Source organism: Microtus pennsylvanicus, chromosome 5 (assembly GCF_037038515.1).
Source record: "Microtus pennsylvanicus isolate mMicPen1 chromosome 5, mMicPen1.hap1, whole genome shotgun sequence".
Classification (NCBI taxonomy): domain Eukaryota; kingdom Metazoa; phylum Chordata; class Mammalia; order Rodentia; family Cricetidae; genus Microtus; species Microtus pennsylvanicus.
The window spans coordinates 55,051,212-55,078,169 of record NC_134583.1 but is presented as its reverse complement, the minus strand read 5'-3'; the positions used below and the strand labels follow the sequence as shown (position 1 = coordinate 55,078,169).

The window sequence follows — 26,958 nt, the reverse complement described above, 5'->3', positions numbered from 1 at the left end:
AGTCACACTCACAAATACTGCAGTTTTTATCTTATCTATAGAAAAACTATATACAGATGTGTGTGCTTGTGATTGTGGTTTGTGTGTGGTGTGTGTGTGTGTCTTTAGGTCATGAAACTAGAAAGGGGATCATGGGAGAGGAGGGTAAGGAGCACAGGAGGAAATAACTCAACACGTGCCCATGAGAACAGAAGGCAAAGACTTCGGGGAGCCAGGCAGAGGCAGCTAGAGAGCAGTGAGGAGCGGGGTAGGTGTGAATAAGTGTGCCACACACCTGAAGACGCCATGAGGGAACCTTTGTACGCTAATTAAAAAATTAATGAAATATTGTACAAAGTTATCTTCAGGCTGTTTTGTAAGGTGTATATGAAACAGATGGGTTCACATTTAGACCTGGATTCCATCCCCAAGATACATGATTATGTTTATGTATGTATATTACATACATGTATATGTACATGTACTGTTTTCAAAATCGGAAATTCCTCTGGTGCAGGGCGTTTTGGCTAAAATACACTGGTTTTTCTCTGTTGTGGAGAGAAAAAGACCATGAGTTCAATATGAGATCACAAGGGGGTGTGTGGAGGTTTTTCTGAGCAGGCTTCCCACTGTGGCTGTTACCATTCTAGGCTCTGGAACATGAATGGAGCAAAAGTCAGAGCCTGGCTTCGGCATCATCAGGCCAACAAGGGCTGGATGTTGTCCCCAAACCCCATGCTCCTAGAACCTTCCTGTGCCCAGCCTGGGAGCAGGGTCCTGGCATTTACTTCTATACTAAAGCACTTTGGAAAGTGTGGGTCCTTGGCTCCCCCAGGAACTTATCAGAAACAAAGGTTAAATTGCCCCACACAGATTTGGGGAATTAGGGGTGTGGGGTAGGGCCCAGTCACTTGTTTTAACAAGCTCTGGGGGTGGTCTCCTGCAGCTCAAGTTCAAACGTTCCATGTGTCACCTCCTCCAGGAGCCTTTCCAACCCACTGGAGGGGGTAGGGACCATAGTCTGTTGGTGCTCACATGTCCTGCAGGCCTCTGTAGAAAAAGACCTATAATTCTCTTTTTCTTTTTTTGTTGAGACAGGGTTTCTCTGTGTAGCCCTGGCTGTTCAGGAATTCACTTAGTAGACCAGGCTGGTCTCGAATTCAGACATCTGCCTGCCTCTGTCACCCAAGTGCTGGGATTAAAGGCATGTGCCACCACTGCCCCAGACTTATAATTAAAATGGCTTCCCAACAATTTCTTTTTGGGGGAGTTCCTCAGGGGTGGGCTTTATTGGTGCTCCCCAGGTATGGAGGACCCCAGTGGGTCAGCTTAACATGTATATCTGGTAGTGATGGAATTTGTCTTATTGTTTCTTGATCCTAAAAATCCTGCTCACCATTTTTGGGTCTCAAAGCTCCTATCACCTGTATATGTGGAGTAAGAATGGCCCCCATAGGCTCATCTATTTGAATGTTTGCTCACCAGAGAGCAGAACTGTTTGAGAAGGATTAGGAGGTGTGGCCTCTTGGAGGTGGTATGTCACTGTTGATGGGCTCTGAGGTTTCGAAAGTCCACACCAAGCCCAGTCTTTCTCTCTCTCTGCTTCCTGCTTTTGGCTCAGGGCTCTCAGCTATTGCTCTAGTACCACACCTGCCTGCCACTGCCCTCCCCACCACGATAATAGTGGACCAACCCTCACAAACTTGTAAGCAAGTCTCCAATTAAATGCCAAGTCTTCTATAAGTTGTGGGTCGTGGTGCTTTGCCATGGCAAGAGAACAGTAAGACATCACCTGAAGACACACCTATCTTTCTGTATGATTAGGTACATATGGGGACCCAATTTCCTCTTCTCATGTTCCTTAAGAATTCCTCTGGATTGTGGGCCAGTTGTTTTTTTTTTTTAACAACTTCTTTGTGTATCTGGTATGTGCATGTATACATGGTGTGTGTGCATGTGCGGCGGTGAACATGTGTGTGTGTGTGTGTGTAGGCTGGAGGACAACTTCAGGTGTGGTTTCTCATTTGCTGCCCTTTTTTTTTTTTTTTTTTGGAGCTCCTCAAGTAGGCTAGGCCAACTGGCTAGGAAGCTCCAAGTCTACCTATTTCCCCTCCTTAGTGTTGGGATTATAAGCATGTGGTACCACAGCTGACATTTTAAAAATGTGGGTTCTGGTCCTCCAACTTTCCTGGCAAGCACTTCACTGACTGAGTCATCTTCCCAGCCGGCTGCAGCTTGTTTTAAGAAGCTCCCTGGGGAACTTCTGTTCGCAACTTCCACAGGGCCCCCAGTCTGAGCCGTGGCACTGCGTATCCAGCCTCATATTGAGTGGCCGGCCTGTTTTACAGTGCCTGATCAGCACTCCCCTGGGATGTAGCCCTCTTCCTTCCTTGCCACAAAGACTTACTACTTGACCTGCTGTCTCCCCAACTTCCCCAGTATGTGATTCCAGAGATAATCATGTTATCCTGAACCCCACAAGTGACATGATTCACAATGATGATCTAAGGCGACGAATCCAGCTCTACTGAGGAATCTAGAGAATAGTACTCCTCCCACCATGACTCCAATCTGGCATAAACTGGTACTTGGGCACCTCACAGACATAAGTCTGTGTGATGGTTGGTCTTCATGTCAGCTCAACTATATTGGTAGCCACCTAGGATCGCAGGATCTGAGTGTTTTCAAAGCTATTTCCAGGGCTGGAGAGATGGCTCAGAGGTTAAGAGCATTGCCTGCTCTTCCAAAGGTCCTGAGTTCAATTCCCACCAACCACATGGTGGCTCACAACCATCTGTAATAAGGTCTGGTGCCCTCTTCTGGCTTGCAGACATACACACAGACAGAATATTGTATACACAATAAATAAATAATTTTTTTTTAAAAAAGAAAAGCTGTTTCCAAAGAAGACTAATTGAGGACCCCTCTCAATGTGGGGAGCATCATCCATGGGCTGACACCCCTGACGGAATCCAAAAGGGAAGGAAGGGGAAAGTGAGTTGGTGAGCACCAGTCTGCATCTCTGCACTTCCTGGATGCAGGTGCCTGGCAACAGTGACCTCGTGCTCCCATTGTTACTGCCTTCCCTGTTTTGGTGAACTGCACCCCCTGAACTCATGAGCCAAAACACACCTATCCTTTCTTAGGTTGCTTTTTGCCAGGTATTCATCAATGTGATTGAGACACCGCTCAAGGACAAGACCCCACAGAAGCGTTTTCAGTCAACACAGCCAACAGCCTGCAGGGCCTGGTGAGGACTTCAAGGGATGGAAAGCTGGACCCCAAATGCCTGACCCTCTGTCGAGTAACGTGGCAATTTTGGATGCAGAAGGGTGTAGGAGCATCTTTAGACACACCTTGTCCTTTTCTCTTATCCAGGATGAGAAAATTCCCCCAGGTGCTGCAGTGTTTGCATGAGAGACCTTTCCCCTACTCTCCCACACTGCTCAGCGTGCCTGCCTACCTTTGCTCGCTGACTTAATGTGTCACTCAGAATTTCTTGTTTAATGTCACTTTCCCCATTAGGTGCCAATAGAGTAGAGGCCTCCCCCCCTTGTTATTTCAGCTACATTTTGGTGCCTGGTAGAGATCTTAGCATGCAGTGGGCTCCTTCCAAATGTTTGTTGAAATAAATGAACTAATCTAGGAAATGAATGTGGAGCTTTTCTATTTCCGTTGACCTTCAAATTTAATTAAAGGTCGCTTCAAAGTATTTATTATTTCTCTTAGAAAAAAAAACCTTATTTAAAATAATGAAATGGATAAGCATCATGTGTGACTTTTTCTTAGGAAATGCTAGCCAGGACTGGGGCTCTTTAATTTAATCAAACTTTAATAAAAAGTTCTTATTTATGCTCTTTTGATGCCAGGTCTTCCAAGATATGACATTTTGCCAATTTGATGTCCTAATTTTCTTTTATCTAGGATTTAAATATGAATCCTTTTTTTTAAAGCAGAGAGAGTTGATACAGATTATTACATTCAGAGTATATGACATGTCTAATTTAAATAATAGGATATTCAAAGGAAAACAGAAATGGAAATTAGTGGCCCGAAATGGAGAGTCTAGAGACTGCCCTTGCATGAAGTCATCTACTCAAGGGAGCCTGAGAGGAAAGAGCTCTCACCAAGTGGTGTCAGACCGCTAGAATGAAAATACCGGATTCATACCGAACACCATACAGCAGACAAGAGCTCTAGAACCAAAGAGAAAACATCTAGATAGTAGAAAAACACCAAACATTTGAGAAAACACTCTGTGAGAGCAATGTTACCTTTCTTAGATTTGAAACAGGAAAAGCAACTGCAAAGGAAACCGACTGAATTATACATCAATCGAAACCTCTGTATAGTAGAGAGAATGGTGTGTGCTTAGTATTACAAATCTTCAAAGCCACAAATCTGAGCCTTCCTGATCAGGAACACAAAACCCAGGTGGAGAATTCCGCCCTTAGCCACATGCGATAGTCTACAGTCAAATTGCAGGAGCATTAAAATACTGCGCAGACTCTTCCGTGTGTAGAGGGTGCACATGAGACATGTTGCATGTTGTGACTTGGGTCCTATCCCTAAGATATGTCATGACATCTATACGCACACACTCTGAGATTTAAAAATTCTTGTGGCCCTTCTTGCTCTAGGTTTCCGTCACTGTCACAAACAACTGAGGAAAGTATCTTAGAAGAAAGGCTCCTGGTGACAGAGATTGAGTCCGTGTCCCTTGACCATGTGCCTGTGGGACTGTGGCCGACAGTACATCATGGTGGAGCCACAAGAGAAGCTGGCTGGGCCCTAGACCTCCCAAGTACAGACCTCCACAGGCCTAGCTTCTTTTCAGCTCCTGAAGTTTCATCACCTCCCGTGAGTGCCACGAGCTGGAAACCAAGCCTTTAGCTTTCTGGGGGACATTCAAGATGCTAATCTTAACACCTCAGGTCCCAAGAAAAATGGCGTGTCTTTGAAAATGTTCCTATCTAGCGTTATTGGAAAGTGTCAGGAAAGTTATGACCAGATAACTCACACATGCACAAATTAAAAATAAGTGGCTACATGGAGACACGTCTTCTTTAGTCCTGTGAGAGAGTGTGGCGTATGGGATGAGGCACAGGGACGGGTGTTTGTAACCTCACCTACTGTGAAGAAATTGCTTCCATGGCTCCTGACAATACTATGCCTCATTTGCAACAAAATTTCCCAAAACACAACATGAGGAAAAGAGGCAAGACATGATATTTGTGATTCATCTAGACCCCAATCCTTGACTTCTAGTCACAGGTGCACACCAGTGATACCTGGAACAGTCCCTAAAAGTTTAGTTTTGTCTCACGAGTTCCTTTTTCTCATATGCAGAAACTCCATTGAGTCACCAGGGGGCGCCCAAGCCATTCATTTGGCTGAAGCCCTGAGTTGGCTGCTCAGGGTTTGTCAGGTTCTTGCAACATTCGTTTCTAACCATAAGGCATCTGGGACTCCAAGTCCATCTGGACACGCAGATCTACCACCTGCTCTAGTCCGTGCTCCTTCACTCCCCCGAAAGTGTGGATGGACCCAGGTGATGCTACTAGGAAGCAGGAGGGGCCCTGGAACCCGGGGGCTAATTTAAATGGAAGATATTTCTGATTTCATTTCTAGAGAAGTTGACTCAGTCTCTACACCGCAGACCTCACAAACACGGGCCGCTGTCTAAGCCAGAGATAACCAAGAATGGATGGGAATAATTTAGGGGGAATGCCAGTCCTTTCCAGGAGATAAATATCTTTGAAAGTTCCGGTAATTCTTAGCATTCAGACCACCCTGGAGGAACAGAGTAGTGCAAATTCAGAATGATTTGTAGGAACTGTTTTCCACTTGTGACTGTGAGGAACCAGTGAAGGATGTGGCTTTGCCCAGAATTTGTCTTTTCCTGTCTCTACCTGAACAGAGGGCTGTCAGTTGTGCTGGGTTGATTTATTGAATTAAACAAGTCACCAGCTAATCTGTTCACTCACGACTGTCCTTTGAGAAGGGGCACTGGGAATGGGATGAAGATGCTGAAAAACAAGTCCATTTCAACAGACGGGACTTTGAAAGTAGGTCACCCTGGCTCTCCACCGGGCTGGGGAGGCTGGAATCCCATTAACCTCCATCAGGCAGGCTTCAGGGGAGGGGGAGGGCTGTTAGGGCAAAACAAAACTTGGCTGCCTGTAGGCTTCCTAATTTGACTTCCTAATGAGATTTGGAAAAGGAAAGGGGAGTCGAGGGTTTGGGCAAATCAAAGGAAAATTCCTTTCCCTTACCAAGCCCAGAGTGTGGAGTGGAAAGGTTTTGGGTGTTTGGGGGGCTGAGTGTTTGCCATCAATTAATCTTTTTTGTTTCCACTGGGTCTCAGGAAGTCTAAGGGATAGGTGAAGTGTGGGAAGGTATCCCCAAATAATACGTCTTTCAATTTTTCACAAAGCCTTTCACATCTTGGAAAAAGAAAAAGATAAAAGAGAACCCCCCACAAAAACAAAACCAAAAAAACCACCTCTGGGCCACCAACACACACAGACACACACCGACACACCGACACACACACACACACACACACACACACACACACACACACACACACAGCTCTGCTTGATTGATTTTCATCTCTTTGCAGCCACAGTCCAGGCAGTCCTTAGTCTTCTCGCGCAGGCTTAACTGAATCATTTGTATTTGTGACTCTGCAACCTCACCCTGTCCCGATTTCACCCTCTGTGTGCAGGGTTTCCCCCATCCCACAGTAGAAGGTCACAATGACCTTAATGTCTGTGAATCTAAAGAATACTATGTAGTCTTGACTTAACTTCATGTCTCTGTTGGTTTGGGCATTGCTGGCCACTCTCTTCAAACACTCTTTTCTGGGTTTAGAGAAACCAAGCTTTCTTTGGGACCTTTTTGCTGTTCTTTTTTGGTTTCCTTTGAAGGCAAGTTTTCTCCACCAGGAAGAGTGGGGAGGCTTCGGGACTCTGTCCTAAGTCCTTGCCTCTTATTCCTAAGCTTCTTTGGAAAGTCTCTCATTCATTCTTGACTCAGTTTTACATCTGCAGAGATTTTAGCCCTGAAATTCAAAGTTACGTAATGATCTGGGTACTTGATTTTCACATAAACGTTTTGAGGACATCTTAACAACATGTCATGGTCAGTTGATCTCATGGGTCTTCCCATCAAACTTCATCTAATGTCCCCAGTCCTGGATGGGACTAGTTCCCTAGCTGGGTCAGCCCCACACCTGAGAAGCATCTTGACCACTCTGTCTCCCTCATCTTTTTGTCCCTCAGTCTGTCACCAAAGCTGTCAGCTTTACCCTCTCCATCTTATCACTTAGTGGCATCTCTAACGTTTCCCCCTCCCATCCTTGCCATCCCAGCAGGAGTGGCTGTCACCTCCCTCCTGGCTCTCTGCAGCTGCCGGCCTGTCCTTCCCACCTCATCAAACTTTTCATATCGGGGTCTTGGCATTGCTACTGCCTTTTGATTTTCAAATGCTGTTCTGATCATATTCTGCTGAAAACTTTTCAGTGTTTTAATTGAAAAAAATTTAAAAAGTTTCCACTTTTATTGGTATACTTATTATACAGAGGACTGGATTCCACAAGAATATCGTCATACAAATACTTACTATACTTTGACCATGTCTCTCCTACCCCAACCTCCTGACGACCCCACCATTCTTAAGTTTTTTTAATGGTGCACAGCTTGGCCCCACACGCAGTTCACCTTTGATTTCTGCATCTAGTTATGCAGAAATTAGAAACCTTTTAATGCTTTGAATGTGCTGTATTCTTCTTCGTTCTGACCTCACCATGACTTTCCTTTACATATACATATCTGCTAAATACCCGTCCCACTGAAGGGCTGGCGCTAGGGAGAGTTCTCCTCACCACAGTACCCTTCCCCACTCCCCACTGTGGAGCCTGTCTTTGGAGACCTCAGTAAGTCGCTACTGAATCAATGAAGCGCTTCAGTTGTCATTGCTTGAAGGATTCGGGGTGAAGTGGAGGTCGGATTTTGTTTCCTGTCATTGTGAGACAAGAGCTAATTTATTACTGATATTCTGCTATTAGTTTCAGGCTGATCAGAAGCTTGACTAAAAGAGAGAAATGTATTAGAAGGTGAGAAAATGATTATGTCATTACTGAATCTGTGGATCTTGTTCTAAAGAGGTGGGTTAGGGCCACATCTGGATATGGCCAACACTCTCATTCCACCCTCAACAGAACTAGAAGGTAGCACTGGGCTTGTCATAGAAGGGGCACATCTGAGTTTCAACATCTGTAAAAGGTCACCATTAGGGTAGTCTGAGGTAACTGGGCTTTTGGTGGATGCTTATATGAACAGAAAGATGCCAAGAAGAGGAGGAACACAGCAAGGTCAGATTCTTGAAAAAAATCATGTATAATGGTACAGCTGCTGAGCTGAACTATGGGAAACGGTAAAATGACCTGAAGCAGGTCAGGAATGGGAGTCTGACAGAAGTCTGACCTGACCGTAGAAGACAGCCAGGCAAGGCCTGACTTGTGCGACAGTAGGAGAGGAAGTGAGGTTTCGTGAGTACTGCACTTTAGGTGTCTCCCCACATGAAGAAGAGCAGGATGTGAAGATAGAGTTTCATCATGTAGCCCTGTCTAACTTAGAACTCACTCTGTAGACCAGGCTGGCTTCAAAGCCACAGAGATCCACCTGCTTCTGCCTCCCACAGCCGGCTAAGAACAGGTTTGTGTGAAGGCGAAGAGTTCCATTTTGGGCATGATGAGTTTAAGTTCAGTGTTGACCATCTATAAAGAGGTATTTCCCAAACTGACCTCTCTTTCTCCCTCTCTGCATCTTTCTATCCATTCTGTTTATTACTCTATTTATTGCATTCTCTCTCTCTCTCTCTCTCTCTCTCTCTCTCTCTCTCTCTCTCTGTCTCTGTCTCTGTCTCTCTCTCTCTCTCTCTCCATCCCAACCATACATCCATCTATCCATCCATCCATCCATCATCTGGTATTGATCTGTGGTCTGGTCATCCACCTGCCTATCTGGGATTGTGGTCGTTTGAAACTGGCAGAACCCCCTGGGCCACCAAAGACTTCAGGGCAGATAATTCTCAAGGGACAGGGTTGACAGAGACAAGAGAGGGACGGAGAACTGGGACTTGCTTAGAGTGAGCACATCTGAGTTGCCAGAGAATAGAACATATGTGTATTCAGTCTTCTGGGCTGAGGACACACGGAACATGCCATGCTTACTCATATGTCTGAGTTGGTTCTGTGTGGTGGATGGAGGACCACTGGGGAAAACAGAGGCCAGACCTACGTTCCCAAGAAGACAAGACTTCCCGCATGGGCAAAGCCTCCTTATCTGCTCTTCTGAGAAGTATTACTAACTGTAATGGCATAACTTACATTAAGTGGTGAGCCAGGCGGCTTCTAGGGCAAGGCTAAGGTGGGACCGGGAGGGGAAGTGGTACTTACACGTTGACTGGCTGCCAGGCTGGCCATTGCGCTTTGGCTTTGATGACGGTGAGGACCTCATCACTCTGCAAGAGAACCACACATGTTTAATGTAGTGAGCTAGGCTTACGCAACAAGAGGGATTTGGTGGAGTCCAATTGTCTATCCTTATTTTATTTTGCCGTGTGCGGTGGAGCCATTTTTCCTCCAGCGACACCAGAAGGTGGCACTGGGGGTCCAGTGTATAGGTGTAATCTGTACATGGATAATCCCAGTTACACCGGAATTCTTCCGTCTAGCCCATTCCCCATTGGATCCAGCTGTAACCCAGACTTCACCTCTATTGGCTAGACTTCCCCGTTTGCTCAGAATGAAGGGCTGAGTCATGAGCACAGGGTCCAGACACTGCGAGGGGCCTGGCCCAGGTCAACGCTGGTCATCGGGCTCTGTTAAGGCAGCCAGCACTTTAGCCTGAGTGCTGCCACCCCGAGGCACCCTCTTGCTGTGGAGACACCACTCTCACAGACAGGAAGGCCAGACCAAAGCTCTCACACTCCTTCCCCACGGGACATCTGCTCTATTTTGATTGGACAGTATACAGAGCATCATTAAATTATGGGGGACCTCAAATAACTTCTGAGGAAGGATTTGAGAATTAGTATTTTGGAGGCAAACATTATGTGGTCGTCTTGCGGCAAAGGTCAGAATCTTCGGGTCTTGTTTGACTTGACATTGAGATTGAGTTGGGTTTTCACTCTCAGTTACACACAGAGGTGAAGGGTGTCATGAGCAGTTCTGCATAGCTCCAGAATCATCTCCAGATCTCCTCAGATTGGACTTCATTGGCCTCAGTTGCTGCCTTCCCCTAGCCTGGACCCAGCAGCTCAGCCACTATCAACCATAACACACAGGAACAACCAGAATAGCACCAACTGGGGCAGGAAGAGTTATGACGTGGGATTCCCCTCTGTCTGCTGTGAATACCATTGGTTAATAAAGGACTGCTTTGGGCCTGCGCAGGGAATAGAGATAGGTGGGGGAAAACTAAGCTGAATGCTGGGAGAAAGGAGGCAGAGCAGAGAGAAGCCATGTAGCCCCCCCCTCCCCCAGACAGACGTTAGAACCTTGCTGATAGACCATGACCTCGTGGAGATGGGTTAAATTAAGATGTAAAGCTAGCCAATAAGAAGTTAGAGCTACTAGGCCAAACAGTGATTTAATTAATTTCTGTGTGATTATTTCGGTTCTGGGCAGCAGGGACGAACAAGCAACCTCCTTACAGACAGAGCTGTGCTGATAACTGCACAGACCTCTGAGTTCAGAGACCCATTCGCCTGCCTCACAGCTACTTTCTGTCCTCAGAGCCATGCTTGAAGGCCTTGGCCACCATCAGGAAAGGGGGCATGCACAGGCCTCTGCAAGGAAGGGGCTTTATCCACACCCAGTTTGTCTGGACCTCTGGTGACCTGGGTTAGATGAGGAGAGAGGCAGGAGCTGGGACAAGCTGACAGAGTTCACAGCGTCTGTCTGAGCGCAGTCTCCCTAGGTTGTCCATTGTGGCTGGAGGAAAGAGTCCCTGGGTGTGTAGATAACCCCACACCCACATGTCTGCAGGAAAAGCCTCCTGAGGGCTTCCGTTTCTCACAGAAGATTTATGTGTTTGTTTACAATGTGTCACTCTGATACATCTTTGGGGAGGGCTAACAGAAGCTGTCCGTCATCAAGTCACACATGGGACAGGAGTTATTTCTGTGATGCCAGCTCGGCATCTCCTACAACATCCATGTCCACATGGGGTCCTTCCTCTGCCTTCGGACCCATTTCTCCTCCAGAGGCCCCTTCTGTATCGAAGTCACATGCACCAGACACCTGTGCAGATGAGGACCATCACCAGCTCCCTCCAGCTTCTGCACCTCACCCTGGTCAGGACCTTTGCACTCATGCCCCACCCTGAGCCGTCAATGGCTCCGTATGACTTCCATGATCATGTCTTCTTTCCTATATTTGGACCATGTGACTTTTATCATCTAGTGCTGGAACTGCTTTCCTCTTTGCTACTCAATTTCAGAATAATATGCACTTACTGTGGAAAATTTTTAGCATCACTGGAGCACACAGTGTAAACGTCGAGTACAGCCTGCTTCAGCATCGCCCCTGCCTTCTGTCTCCTCTTCCTTCTCCAGAACAGCACAGCTAGGCACAGATCCTTCAGGCCTCTTGCTAGCGTCTGCCCCTCCTTGTGTTTGTGTGCGGACTGTATACGCCTTCCCTTATAAAGCCTTCATTATACTGAGAGTCTTGCCTTGCACCCGGACTTTTACACTCTCTTTCAGGCCACATCACGAGAGATGTTCTTTCAGAACAGTCTACAGACGCCACAGAATATATACCAAATAGCATAGCTCATGATTAAAAGTTTTCAAGTGCTGGAAATCTTCAAATCATGGCAAGCCAGTTCACGACATCGAAATGAAGCCTACGATAGCAGATCCGAGTGATGAGATGTTGTCCACTAAGAAATACCTCACTGCAGAAATAAAATCAATGTGGGTGGGGTTGAGGCAGTCACGGGGCCAGCTGGTCCTACAGATTCACCTTGATTTACAATTAAATCATGGTTTTTGGGTTCTAGCTAATGACATATTGATTTTGCTTCTGCAGTATATTACCCAGCAACAATAGCCTAAACCGTCCATTACTGTTTTATTTATCTGCTTTATTTTCATTGTACAGATGTTCAGAAAATGCTGGGTCTGTGTGTGGGCAGGACAACTCCTATTTGTAAATGGTCTCATCAAGTGCTTACACTGCAGGACCCATCTACACTTATGGTTGGTTCCTTTTGTGATAATTCATTTTAGTTACTGAAATAAGAAAGGAGCATGTTGGAACATTCATTTTAGATATGAAATACTTTTCTTAGGTATGAGAACACACACACCCAAGAGTGCAGTCCCAATCCTTAGGAGGCTGAGGCTGGAGGACCTTGAGTTAGAGGACAGCCTGGGCTACATAAGGAGATTCTACATCCATCCATCCATCCATCCATCCATCCATCCATCCATCCATCCATCCATCCAACCAGCCAACCATCCAAAACCCCTGCAAAACTAACAAACAAGTATTTTTTTTTGAACATTGATTTTTCTTTCTGGTAAAACTAAATCCTACAGCCCTGGGGACAGGCTGACTTACTCATGGCCACATCCAAGTAGCTGGTTACCCACAGGCACTCATTAAAATGACACATTCTTTTGTTTCTTTTTCTTTTATTCTCATTCTCTCTCTCTCTCTCTCTCTCTCTCTCTCTCTCTCTCTCTCTCTCTCTCTGGTTTTTTTTTGAGACAGAGTTTCTTTGTGTAACAATCCTAGCTGTCCTGGAACTAGCTCTTATAGACTAGGCTGGCCTTGAACTCAGAGATCTGTCTACCTCTGCCTCCCAAGTGCTGGGATTAAAGGCATGCACCACCACTGCCTAGCCTTATTTCTCTTTTATTTCTTAAGCTTTTTTAATTCATAAAAACATGCTTAAAGGGCTGGAGAGATGGCTCAGCAGTTAAGAGCACTGGTTGATCTTCCAGAGGACCTGAGATCGATTTCCAGCAACCACATGGTGGCTCACAACCATCTCCAAATGGAATCTGATGCCTTTTTCTGTCATAAAGGCATTCATGCAAATAGGGTGTGTGTGTATATATATATTATAAAAAATTATGCTTAAAACAAAATATTCCAATATTTATATTATATAGAGGATGATTTCCTTATCTTTTAATTTCAATTTTTATATACGTGTGTGTGTGCAAGCCTGTGAGTGCGTGTGCAGGCAAGTGCATGTGTGAATTTGAGTGCAGGTGCCTTTGGAGGCTAGGAGTGCAGCAGAAGCCCTTGGAGCTGCAGTTGCAGGTGGTTGTGAACCATTTGTGTGGGTGGCTCGGAAGAGCAGCCAGTGCTTTAACCATGGTGTCATCTCTCTGGTGCCCTCTCTCTTTAAGACAAAGTCTTGTTGTGTACACTGGCCTTAAATGTGTGCCTCTCCTATTTCAGACCCCTGAGGATTGAAGATTATAGGTGTGTACCACTACGCTCAAATACACTTGTGTGTGTGTATGATATATATATATGTATATATATAATATTAACTAATAACAGTCCATTAGTAGTGGCTATTTAACTGTTTCTGTAAGTGACACAGTAATGTGAATTTGTATGCCCATTTTGTGTCATTGAACAATCTAAAGATGAAGACATTTAAAGCCGTGGTTGGACCCTCAAAATGCCCATATTAATGAATATTTCCTGAAAGAATGTACACACACCCAGCTCCTCATAGCTTTGTGCACCTCAGATACTGCTTTTTTTGCTGTTTACCAGTCAAGCAGGTTATAAAGTTGGGTGGTTGAGAGAAAAAAATTCAGATTCATATCCCAACTATTCCATTAGTTGGGTCTTTTGGTAAGTCTCTTGATCCTGCTCAGTTTTCTCATTTGTGAAACGGGACTGTTAAGGGAACTATATGACACTGCTCTTGTGACCTGTTTATACAGGAAGCACCCCAGGAATATCAGCCTCTCTCTGCAGGTACATTCACAGTGAGCGGTTTAGACTGGGGATACTCTCAGTTCAGAGTGGAGGTCACAGTTGTAGCTACCCACAGAGCCTCGGGAGGGCTTCCTTGGGTGCAGCCAACCTCCAAGTCTTGGTGAGCAGCTGCAGGGGGGTTTCTGTGGTCAGAGGAGCATAGATGGGCCCCTGGGGCTCTGGGCATTTCATACCCTGAAGAACAACAGGCTTAAATTCAGAGTAAGCAATCTACAAGTCAGGCTTAAATGAAAAGCTTGTTTTAACAAGCCTCCAAGGCACAGCCAGGATCTTTCAAGGATCCGTCGAGCCCCTTTACACCTCCCACAGGGTGCTTTTCGAATGAAGTATTCAAGGCAGCCACGGGGTAAGCCTTGTTTAGATGCTGTTAGCACGTTTCCAAAGACGCGCCAATTAAAATAAGCTCCCCCCAGGAAACTGCAGGTCACCGTGCCTGTCTTACAGTTTACTCTGGGTAAACTCGTTGGAGGCTGTGGCAGCTGGACTCACACTAGTAGTAGCTACTTGTGCCATGTGGGAAACGCATGGCCCTAAACAGGCTATGGGGTCATGCTGGAGGAGCGAGGTTCATGCTGAATGACAACAGGCAGGAGGCAGAAAGGGCATGAGTGGTGGGAGCTGGGAATCCGGGGGCAGGGCGGGACCTTCTCCCTATGCCGGCTATGCCCACAGCCGGAGACGGGGTGAGTCTGTCACCTCCTTCCTCCCTGGTTTCTAGGCTCCTCTTGGCACCTGTCTGACTCCTCATGTTTGACGTCATTTCTCAGTAAGACACCAAAGCTGTTTCCTTGCTCTGAGGCTTCCTCTGCTCCTAGCAGCTCTGAGGCTGTCATTAACACCAGCTTGTGTACCCTGCCTGAGGTACGAAAGAACGTGCTCTCTCTTCCCAGGAAGGCAAGGGAGATGGAGCTGGTGATGGGGAGGAAAAAGCTGAAACAAACAACTCTGACTTCCTGTTTTTATACGTCAGGTCTAGCTTTTTAAATTATGATGGCATGACCCAGTGGGATCATGTGACTGAACATGAAGGCTGTGTGATTCAGTGGAAGGTTGCAGAATGTACAATGACCAAATGAACGCACACTGAATTAAAAAACAAAGACCTATTAAATCCAAAGTGTTTCGAGATGCGCTCACCCACATTGTATCTAGCGACTTCACGGCAGCCTTGGTTCTGAACACACAGTATGCTCTTTATTATAAGTAGGATGTCACACTACACAAGGCCAATGAATGCTTGACTCAGACTCAAAACTATTGCATGTTAGAAAATGCAGTCTTGTTATGTGTATAATTCTCTGCTCTTATAGATACACACTGATTTGATCAAGAGAAATAAAGAGAAATAAAGGAGCCTAGAAACCAGGGAGGAAGGAGGTGACAGACTCAGCCAGTCTCTGGCTGTGGGCATAGCGGCATTGGGTGAAGGTCCCACCCTGCCCCCAACATATAAGCATCACATTTTTATATTTTTCATTGTATTATATTATAGTATCTAGTTTTTTCTAGTTGCTATTTGAGTTGCTGATTTGATTTTTATAAAAATTACTAAATTAATTTTGCCTTGGGATAAGAACAGAATTTCTAGCAATTTTATGAAATGTCTCTAGCCATATTTTAGCCATTTGCAGTGTATATAGATATGTGCAGTGGCCTTCTCAGCACTGACAATTAAAATATCAAAATATCAGTCAACTCTGGAAAACGTTGAAGATGCTCTACATCCCTCAGAGTCAAATATTTCGCCAGAGTTTAATTCTTTATGTAAAAACAGATAAGTACAGGCACCTTGTCAGTGTGCGAGTTTGCTTTTGACTTTAATAAAAGGTAAGATCATATGTGCTCAACAAATTGTTTTAAAATAAGACCTATTATGGGTTATTGTCAGAAAGTAGTTTATATACCCATCTTACCTAAATACCCAGAATTGTTAAAAAAAAAAATTCTCCTGCAGAAGGGGTTTGTGAGTGGAAAAGTTTTGAAAGCCATGTACACGCAGCTTGACAATTACCTGTATATAGCATCCCACTTAATCCACATTCTATAGGAACAAAGCCTATATATATATATATATATATATATATATATATATATATATATATATATATATATATAATCCCCAGAAACATACTTATTTGGCCAAAGCAGTTTCTCAGTTAGGCAAGGCTGACTCCAGATATCCCAGGAGTGAGGGGTGAGGGTGGCCTGGGAGAGCTGGCCCCATCTCTTCATGCTGTTCCTGCTATGTCCTGGAGGCTCTGAGTTCTAAATAGCAAGCTGCAGTAGGAGACTTAACAGGCAGTGTTCACAACAACTGTAAAGGTGACCCTGTCTGGAGTACTAGTTTCGATAGGAACAGTGGTTGGTGGTGGTCTGTAGGAGGGGGAATGAGGGTGGGACGGGCTCCTTGAGAAGGAGAAGAGCTTCTACTAAAAAGAGGGCACCCCTAAAACACCAAAGCCCCTGTAGAGACTCTGCCACCCACCACACGTCAGCGTGTGTCCATCAGTCAAGTGACTTCTACACTCCACTCAGGAACACGGACCCCAGCGCAGGATGTCTGACCCCACAACTCACGTCTTTCTACCTGTCCAATGACCCACGTCATTTTGTCCATCTTAGTCTGTGCTCCCCTGGTCCCATTTGGTAGTTTTCTCAAGGAGTTCCTTCCATGAGGCACAGACCACTGGTCCTCACTGATGAACAACCTGGAACCCTGGGTGGAAACCCCCTGAGCGCTGTGTGCCTCCTTTATCTGCTCTGCCCTTTCCCAGATCCCCACTCACTCTTCCACTTCGGAGGACTCTAGCTATGCGGGTAACTTTGCATCCCTTGGTGGCATCCAGGGACGAACAGCTGGAAACGAGCCGTTTTATGAAGCGATAGCAGGACTGCCACATCCTTCAAATCGATTGTGCCCAACGGTAGACTCCCGTCGTTTTGGCAGGCTTCGGGTTTATTGGGTTATAAATAAGGACAGGAATTTTCTGGTGGCACTTTACAGTTTGCCCAGATCTCCTAGGTTCTTCGCTTTGAGGCAGGCAGCTATATGCTCCTCAGATCTCAGAAGAGGTAACGAGGACTCATCTCGCCTCTGGAACTGCTCTTGTGGAGTTCACCAGTGACTTCTCCATGCCCAAGGCGAAGGCTGCACCCGGGAGTACTCAACAGTGCCTGGCAAAGGGACCTCTCCCTCTTCCCCAGCTTGTACTCCTGGGGCTCACTGTCTTTTTATTTCCTCGACATCCTTTTGGCCACTCCTTCTTGGTCTTCTCTGTAGACCCCTTCACTATCTTCTAAACACAGCAGTGCCCAACTCTGGCCCTCTTTTCTTCATGTTCTGTCCACTCTTCCACAGTCATCTTGCCTAGTCTAAGCCTTACACAGTCAATTGTACATGGGATTTTCTTTTAAGATTCAGTTTTTATATGTGTGTGTGTGTGTGTGTGTGTGTGTGTGTGTGTGTAGACACATGAGTGCAGAGCTCATGGTAGCTAGAAGAAGGTTCCAGATCTCCCAGGCTACCTGACATGGATGCTGGGAACCGAACCCCATCCTCTACATGATCAGTATCCAATGGCAACTACCCTTCCCTCTCTTCGGCCCTTGTACATGAGTTCCAATAATGTGTGCCTCCACGCCCAAAATCATGTATGCCAGCATTGCCTCTGATTTGTATAATAGCTGTGTAATATTTCAGCTGGAACCGAACTCTACCTTCTCTCCCCATTCCTCATCCTTCCCGAATCATTGTGGGGTAACGCCAACATTCCAGGTGGCCACCCATGAGGTCTCTCTCACCCGCCACATCCATTCCATCAGCCTTGCCTCCAGATCTGCTTCCAAAATGTTCTCACCTTCTAGCTTACGCCCCATCTGCATGGCCGCCCTGGCCTAGGCCACCACTGTGGCTCTAGATGGCTGTACCTGCTAGCAAGTCTCTTTTGGTGTGCTTTGTACTAACCCGAGTGCCCCCAGATGCTCCTGAGTTGGAGGCTTTCTCCCCAGGGTGCAGAGTTAGAAGCCGGTATGGATCTCTGGGAGGTGTGGTCTGGTGGGGGAGTGTAACTGTTAGACCTTGATTCTAGCTCTCAAGGAGAGATGGTCATCAGGCCGGGGATTGTGGAAATCTGAAAGGGTGATTTCTTTCTCTTGTACCTGCTCCTCACGTCACCTCCCTCCATGGGGTAACTTTCACAGGGAGGCTCTCATCAGAGCCAAGCTGTTGCGGGCACCATTGTGAATGTGGTAAAACAAACCCAGAACCTCTCTATAGGGCTTTTCTTGCGTGGCAGCCATATCATGATCTGCTGGCTGAAACCCTCTGACCTTGAAGCCCACAGTGGGTGGGGGCCTTGCTAGGCCCCTGTGATCTGTTCTCTCTTCCCTTCTCTCTCTTCCCTTCCCTCTCTGACCGTATCCATTGCTCCTCTTGTCACTGTATCCCAGCATCACAGACTCCTTGCTTTTCTTCCGATATGTCAGGTGCACTTTGAACGTGCTGTCCCCTGTCCCCTCAATGTCAAGTGCACTTTGAACTTCTTGTTCCCTATGTCCTCAATGCTGTTCCCCCAGATCCCAGAGCACCCATTCCTTCTCCTCCTCCAGCTTTTCACTTAAATGTCTCCTCTTCAATGAAACCTCTGATGACCACAGCAGTTCACCCCACCCCCCTCCATCCAACACTGCCATCCTTTCATCTGAATAGATTTTCTCTGTAACACTTGCCATGGGGCAGCTTCCTGGGTATCTGCTTATTTAGTTTCCATCCCCTGCTGGAGGAGCAGAGGGAGGGCAAGGGCTTTCGTTTTGCTTACTGCCTGTACTGTCCCAGCACGCGCTCCGCCGGAGTTGAAGGAGTGAGAGGCTGGGGTCCTTTGCATCCCCAATTCACCTGCACTGCGCTGGACTATACTGGGGCCCCGGGCTGGGATACCATCATAGTCAAGCTGGGGATCATCAGGAACAGTTGGGAGCAGCAGCGGCCAAATGACCTGAGAGCCCCCAGGCTGTCAGAGGAGGGGGAAGGGAACACAGGGGCTGGTTGCCGAGCTCAGGTGTGATAATTCATGTTGCTTGTCAACCTGAGAGGATCTAGTATCACCTAGGAGACAAGCCGCCTCCGAGAGATTGTCTAGATGGGGCTAATTGAAGCAGGGTGACCCACCCTGAATGTGGACAGAGCCACTCCAGAGCTGGGCTGAATACAAAGGAGAAACGGAGCTGAGTGTCCTAGCGTTCATCTCTCTGCTTTCTGGCTATGGATGCCCTGTGGCCAGCTGCATCAAGATCCTGCCACCATGCCTTCCCTGTACCCGCCCAGTGGGAGCCAAAATAAACCCCACCTTCCCTAAGTTGCATTGATCAGGTATTCTGTCATCACAATAAGAAGGAGCAAATATCTGTGACTGAGATCACCGGTTCCGAGTCGTCGTCTTTGGGGCAACCCAGGGCTGGCCATAAGCAAATGCTCATCCCATGTTTTGCCTCCCCCAGGAAGCAGCTGCCACCCCAACCTACCATCTGACCAGCTGCTTCAGAGCTAGAGAAAGCACCTGAAGCCCACTCTAACTAAGATCTGCACGGAAGATCTCACATTCAATTTCTTTTCAAACACAGACTGTATTTCCAATGGGAAAATTGCATAATGCTTGCAGATAACAATTTTCCCGAGATGTTTTTGAGGACGTGGCTTGGCAATCTTGGAGCAGGAGAGGAAGGGCTCTTCAAGCAGCCCTGGCCCAGCTCACTGCTCTCTATGCCCCAGCCAGGGCTGTCTGGGCCGGGCTGGCCACTCTGAGGTCCTGCACCACACCAAGCCCTATTGTCACCTGCGCTGGTCACACGCATCCCCTTGGCTTTCCCTTTGGTTGGGTTTAACTTCATTTCCTGGGTTTCTATCGTGTCCTTACTGTGTTCACGACAGCCCCTTTGTCCCCTGAGCCTGAAGAGAAGGGTGGGGCATGAGCATCTCTCTTGCGTCACCAGCTCCTTGTCTCTCTCACCTTCTCTCCCTCTCCGGTGAATAGGGAAACCTTTGTGCCAGTACCACAGCTGAGAGGCACAGAGGGCCAGGCAAGGTGACACTCATTTCTTGGGGTTGACAGAAAATTCATGCGGGACAGAATGCACTAAGCAGAAACATTGTGCTTTCAAACAGGAGCAGCTGCAGGAAAGCCAGGGCGAGCCCAGGGAGGGCAAGCCACACCTCACACCAGTGCTGGCGGGAGATGCCTCCCTTTGGAAAGGCAGCCCTCTTGCTGTGCACAGAAGCACCTGTGTGATCTCAGTGGCACAGCTCTTAACATTGCGGTCCTGTCTCCCAGTCTCACCTTGCTCCCCAAGGGACAGGCCCCATCTCTGAAGCCAGTGGTAGAGCCAATGAACTGCTTCACCTGTGACCTCAGCGCCATCCCCTACACACGGGAGGTGTGCAAGAGGATATTCAAGGGATGAATAATGAATTAGTTAATTAAATCATTGATGACAAGCTAGAGGAAGTCTTGGCCTTTGCTGCCCTTGGGGGTTGCTTAAAGGGTCTTGTTCCAAGGGAAGGATTTGTGAAGAAAAGGGAACTGTGATCAGATGTGTATTGTTAGAGAGGTCTGCTGGTACTGACTGCTCTTCCAGAGGACTCAGGTTCAATTCCCAGCATCCATATGGCAGCTCACAGCTGTCTGTAACTCCAGTTCCAGGGGATCTAATACCTTCACACCAATGCACATAAAATAAAACTAAATAAATTCTTTTTAAAAAAATGAAAGAAAAATGTTGAGAGAGAAGGAGGACGCCATCGGATGCCCCACGCTGTCCCTCTGCCCATTGCTAGCCTACTGCCTGCTCCCTGTGGCTACCAGTGCCTGTTCATCTTTTGACATTGCCAGACAGGCCACTGAAGCAGGTTCAGGAAAGAGAAAAGGGGAAGCCATGCAGCCAGCGAACCCAGGTGCCTGCTTTTGTAGGGCTCCCCAGAAAAGGGACCAAGAAAGTGGTGGTCAGTGGAACACAGACAGTTACTTTTCAGTACAGGAATGAATGATACCTGGGCAATTCTGTATTCAAAGGGTATAATCAAATGCAGAAGGGAAACTGAGGCTGCGGGACAGAGAGAGGCTGGGCTTGTGGGGCTCTGGTTCCCGATCTAATGGGGGGAGGTAGGAGCTGGACTGAGGACTTTGTGAGGAAGAAGATGTCTTCCAGTCTTGCAAGATTGTAAAGATTATGGCAGAGTGTGGCAGCTATATGTTCCGGACGTTGCTCGGCTGATGGCAAGGACCCTTTTGGTCAGCATGTGTTGGCTAAGAACTGATCGATAGGAGGCTCAGCCGCTGCTGAAGATGCAGACCACTGCCCTTGTGCTAACAGACCTGCCAGAGCTGGGGGAAGGGGGAAACAACGGAGCAGGTTCTTAGGAGCTTCTGTGGACAACATAACCCAGCCAAGTAACGTGTAAGGGTGAAAGGTTTCTATTGGCTCATGGTTACAGAGGTTTCTGCCCACAATTGGTAGGCCCTGCTGCCTTGGGCCTGTGGTAGCACTGGTGCTCTCTGGTAGGAATGTGTGGTGGGAAAATCCTGTTTAGTTTATTGTGGCCAAGATCAAAAGAGAAAGGGGAAAGGGCCAACTTCCTAACATTTCCTTCAAGAGCACACAAGGCTTAACTTCCTTCCATTAAGCCCCACCTCCTAAGGGTTCTTATCACTTCCTATAGCCCCATAGGCTAGATCCCCACAGTAGTCTCTGGGGGATATTCTAGGTCCAACTAAAGCGCACAATATCCAAAATAACTTGCTTCTTTTGGAGGAATAAATCAAAGAATGACGACAAGGAGGGCCACAGCTGGGGAGAAAGCAGGAGGGGTCATCCTTTAGTAAGCAGGGGAAACCTTAATTGATTTATAAGGGATTTATGATTGAAGGTATGGATGCTCACATATATGATTAAGGCCAGGCAGCCATTCTACCCGAACAAAATATATCTCATGTACCCAAGCATAGTCTTCAGAATTGTAGAATTTTAAAAAGATAGCATGACTACTGTTATCTGAGTTATCTGAGAAGAGGAACCATAATGGAGAAAATGCATCAATAAGACTGGGCTATAGGCAAGCCCGTGGTGCATTTTCTTAAGTGGTGCTTAACGTGGAGAGGGTCCAGCCCATTGTGGGTGGTGCCACCCGTGGACAGGTGGCCTTGGGGTAAATAAGAAAGCAGGCTGAGAATGTCATGGGAGGCAAGTCAGTAAGCAGCACTCCTCCATGGCCTCTGCTTCAGCTCCTGCCTCCAGGTAGTTCCCACCCTGATTTCCTTCAGTGATGAATTGTGATAGGAAAGTGCAAGCTGAAATAAACCTTTTCCTCCTCCAGTTACGTTTGGTCATGGTGTTCTGGTTCCATCACAGCAACAGAAACCCTAACTAAGACAACCATGCTTGAAGACCAAGAAAGGGAATGAGAGGAAAAAGCAAAACTAAATGCTTAGAATCCTCCCATCCTTACCCAACAGCTGTCACCAATTTCACATAGTCGCTTACAAGTCTTCAACACTGAGTTGGTGGCAATGTGTGTGTGTGTGTGTGTGTGTGTGTGAGATGCATGCACACGCTCATGCATGTGAATGTAAGCACATCTATACTAGTGTGTGCATGTGGAGAACAGAAGACAGACAACCCTGGGTGCTGTGCCTCACCTCTACTTTCTTTGAGACGGGATCTCTCTTTTTCTGTTTATAGGTCAGGCTAACTGGCCTGTGAGATTCCATGGGTTCTCCTAGCTCTGCTTTCCACCCAGCTTTACATGGGCTCTGGGGATTTGAACACTGGACCCTGTGCTTGCATGGCACGTGTTTTACCCAAATAAGCCATATCCTAGCCCTTTCCCACTTTTTTTTCTCAACTGGACAGCGATGAAGACTTTTGAGAGTGGCATTGCGTGAGACCACTGCAGTGGGCTATGACAATCTTATAGCCATATCCAGGCGGACAACACAGCAGCAGCCAGGAAGGAGAGCAGAGGGCAGGAGCACCAACGAAGGGTAGGAATCATGAGGCAGCACCGGTGGACTCTTTTCTCGAGGATTTCAAAGCCTGTTAGTCTTTGTTAGGGAAAGAATGTCTTTCAAATAAAAGCAGTTTCAAAAGGAGCAAGAAGTCACCGTCTGAGCAGCAACAGCTCTCCCTTCCCAGCAAGAGCGTCTGACTCAGGCATGGTCGTCTTGGCAGCCTGTTTGCTGGGTCCTTAAATATAATAACATTTCGCTTCATCATCTCCTTTTATCCACTGATTTCCATAAAAAGCTTTCAAATTATTAAGTAACGAAGCTGCAAATGACCTGGTCGGGAAGTAAGGAAGTCTTCAGGTGCTCAGTACATTAGACTCAAATCAGATTCCTGGGACTGCTGCTTTCTCAAATGGTGCTATTTAAATGCAAAGTAACAGCCCTGCTAAGTGGTGGGGACTTAACCCTTTACATTCCCGAGACCCTCTCACAGCTGAGGTGTGAGCAGATTTGGGAGAGGATGGGAGAAACTTTGGGTGTTGACTGGCCCTAAGTGGAGGTCCTCACCAGGAAGTTTGGCTGTTCTTACATATACGGGGTATTCCTCTTCCAGTCTATGGTTCCACAAGTGAAGGTTCCTCTTTTACTTATTATCATTAGACCACAGAGCAGAAGAGGTGGAACAGTGTGGTGGGATAGGGCAAATGAGGTCCTGTCTTTACTCCACTATGTGAGTGCTGTGCTTGTTTAAGGAAATTGCTGTCCTCTTTGAGCTTCGTTCTTTATCTGGAGAACACATTTACTGAGCTGGGCCGGGGCTGGGGCAGGGCAGTGGATGCTCTCCCCAGCCTTGTGGAGCCTATCATCTAGTGGATTAATAGCACGCATCAGGATTAAGCGAGATAATGTGTGAGAAGGCCAGACCAGATGAAGAGAAGGAAGATTGGCAGGCTCTGCCCCGTCTTCCCAAGAGCAATTCTCTCCATTGCGCTCCCTTCCAGGGAACAACGGAACAAGGCATGCTACCTGTTGCCTGTCACGCCCAGCTGTCTCCAGGCTTGCGCTTTTGTGCAGGGTCCTTTTGTAATTATCCCTTGTCCCCTCAGGAACGGTCCTTTTGAAAACCCTTTTAGATGCCCTCGATTCTCAAGCCATCTTCTTCCAGCCCTTGGTCACAGTCATTCTTTGTCCTGGCAGATGTCTAGCAAAGCACGCATCTCCTAGCATGTGTTTGCTCAAGCACACTGAGCCGAGTTTGGTAAAAGGAAGCTTCCGTTCCCAAAGCTTCATGGACACCTTGAGAGGATCTGCACAGTGGACTGTGACCTGAAGAAGGAGTGTCACTCTCCTGGGATCTCACAGATGAGGCAACAGGATCAGAGGCCTCACTGCGTTTCACTATCCCCCAGGATCTGGCAGATGCTGGGGCTTTGTGACCCCTGTTAACATCTTAGCTCTCTGTGGGGCTAAGCATTCTTCTGTTTTGCCGCAGACACTTATGATGGATCATCTCAACGTGTTCTGACAGAGCATCAGCAGGTGGTCTCAGGTGCCAGGGCGCATCTGCTCAGCCGCCAGCCCCATCTACTATGCCACTGTGGGCCAGCAGAGATGACTTCCTGGTGGCAGGAGCCATGCTAAATGGGACTCTCAGTTTTCGGGATAAACTGTCTCAGCGTGAGATCACAGCCTCACTCATTCCGGAGGCAGTCTCCACCAGGGAGCACCCAGGAAACCAAGGTCATCCCCCAAGGCAAGGGAGTGCTCTCAGCAGGAACTAGGACAGGCTACCCAGCTCACTGTCTCCCTCTGTCCCATAGCTGTGGTTCCCTTGCAGTAACTGGACTCCCAGCACCCTGCCCCAGCACGCATGGGAGTAGTTGGAGGGTAAGAAGAGGCAGTCAATCAGTCAATGACATGGTTCCCAGGTGAAGCTCAAAGAACCCGTGTGGCAGCACATGACAGTGGCAGTGGCAGGAGAATAGTGGAGAGAGGAGTCTGCCCACAGGACTCCAGTGTCCCAAAGAACCCTGGTGTCTGGGTGCTGAACTCAGAAAGGTCTGGGCCAGGGTGCTGGGCTTTGTATATGGACTGCAAGCAACCATTGGATTCTCACAGAATAGCATTGCCCTTCATATTAGAGCCGTGGTCTGAATTAGCATTTTAAGAGGGCTTGGAGTTTCTCTGCGTGATTATTGCTGTCGTTATTTTGCTTCTATAGTCTTCCAAGAGCTATAAGCAAAAGGAATTAATATCTACTTACTTTTACACATATTTAAATACTAATGCTAAGATGCAAGCAATTACAACTTAAGCTTGGGTACTTGGGAAGCCAAGGTTTGCCCTGTATAAGAGGTCTAGACTGTATTCAAGCTTAGGTATTACCCATTTTTGTGAGAGCATGGCATTGGAGCCTGGGTTTTGAGGCTCTGTGGCTTCAAAGTGTAACCTTGGATGTGCTCCTGGACTCCTTGAGCCTTGAGCTCCAGAGCTATAGATGAGGATAATGGCCTCTACCTCACAGGCTCACTTCAGGACCAAGCCGAGCTCACACAGTTCTAACACAGAGTAAGCGCTCAATAAACAGCAACAGGCAGGCTAAGGGGCTCAGCAGCAAGCTCAGCCTGAGTCAGGCCTGGGAATCCAGGTGTCTGTGCCCATCCCTGATGAACAGCAGGAGAACAGGGTTGCGGGTAAGTTACTTCCAGTCAAAAGCCAGGTAATTTTCTAAAAAGTAAGCACACCAAACCCAAGCCCGAAGGCACACAAAAGGTCAGATTAAAAGTGGAAAACTACAAGGAATTGAGATCAAAATTTACCCTCAGGGAATTTTCATTTAGATGTACTCAACAATGAAATAAATATTCCTGCCATAGGCTAATTAATGCCCCTCAAAGACAGCTACATCCTAAACCCTGGATGCTGAGGGTTATTTCATGTATCCCAAGGGACGTTGAAGATAGGGTTAAATTATGATCATGAGTTGGGAATATGTCCTAGATTATCAGGGGTTCCCGAATGTAAGTGCATCAGTTACTGCCTCATTATTATGCTGAGAAACAGCAATTTAAGGGAGAAAGGTTCTTGTGGCTCACAGTTTGAGGCCATACAGTCCATCATGGAAGGGAAGGGACGAGGCAGGATCATGCAGCTAGGGGCTCCTCACCACATATGCTGGTGGAACGGAAGTAAGACTCAATCATAAGATCTCGAGGGCCACATTCAGCGGTCCAGTTCCTCCAGCAAGGGCCTTCCTCCTAAAGGTTCCACAGCCTTCCAAAACACCTCCATAAGGTCTTTCAGCTTTTCCAAACAATGCTACCAAGTGCTGAGAACCGAGTATTCCAAGTTAGACAATTCCTTCACATTTAAATCACAACAGTGTCATCAAAAGAGGGGGATACGGGAAATTTTGCTAGAAAAAGTGAAGGCAATGTATTTGGGGAAGCCTGCTGGAATGACTGACCACAAGCCGAGGAATTATCTAGAACAGCCAGTAGCCAGAAGCTGAAGGAGGCTCCCCTGCTCTGCTCATGCCTTTATTCCTTTGGGCTTTTGACACCCGAACTGTAAGAGAATTAGTATGTATTGGCTTAGGCCAAATTTGGAGTGGTGTGTGATGCCAGCAACAGAAACTGTCGTGAGATCTGTGAGCCTCACTTGTTCTTTGATTAATGAATGTGGTCAGTAGAAGGGAGAAGTTGAAGGATCGTGGCATTCAAGGCTGGAGAGCTGGCTTGAGTCCTGTGCCTTCTCCATTGCCCAGCTCATGTCTGCAGACCAGTCAGCAAGCTTCTGAAAGTCCCATGACCTTTTCTCCAACATGGAACTCAAGTTAACCTAAACATTTGAAAGTTGTGGGACTAAATGTCAGCACGCCTTATAGACTATCAAGCTATGCAAACTATTGCCATTATTTTCTTATTATCTTTTTTATCT

General features: G+C 47.0%; 1 protein-coding gene across 1 annotated transcript in view; it reads right to left on the bottom strand.

Moving 5' to 3' along the window:
- Spon1 (spondin 1) overlaps positions 1–26,958 on the bottom strand; it is a 308,671-nt gene that overhangs the window by 15,780 nt on the left and 265,933 nt on the right. Inside the window, exon 7 of the mRNA XM_075971948.1 lies at positions 9,443–9,507. Within this exon, the coding sequence (XP_075828063.1) occupies positions 9,443–9,507 (65 nt within the window). The remainder of the gene's footprint in view (positions 1–9,442; positions 9,508–26,958) is intronic.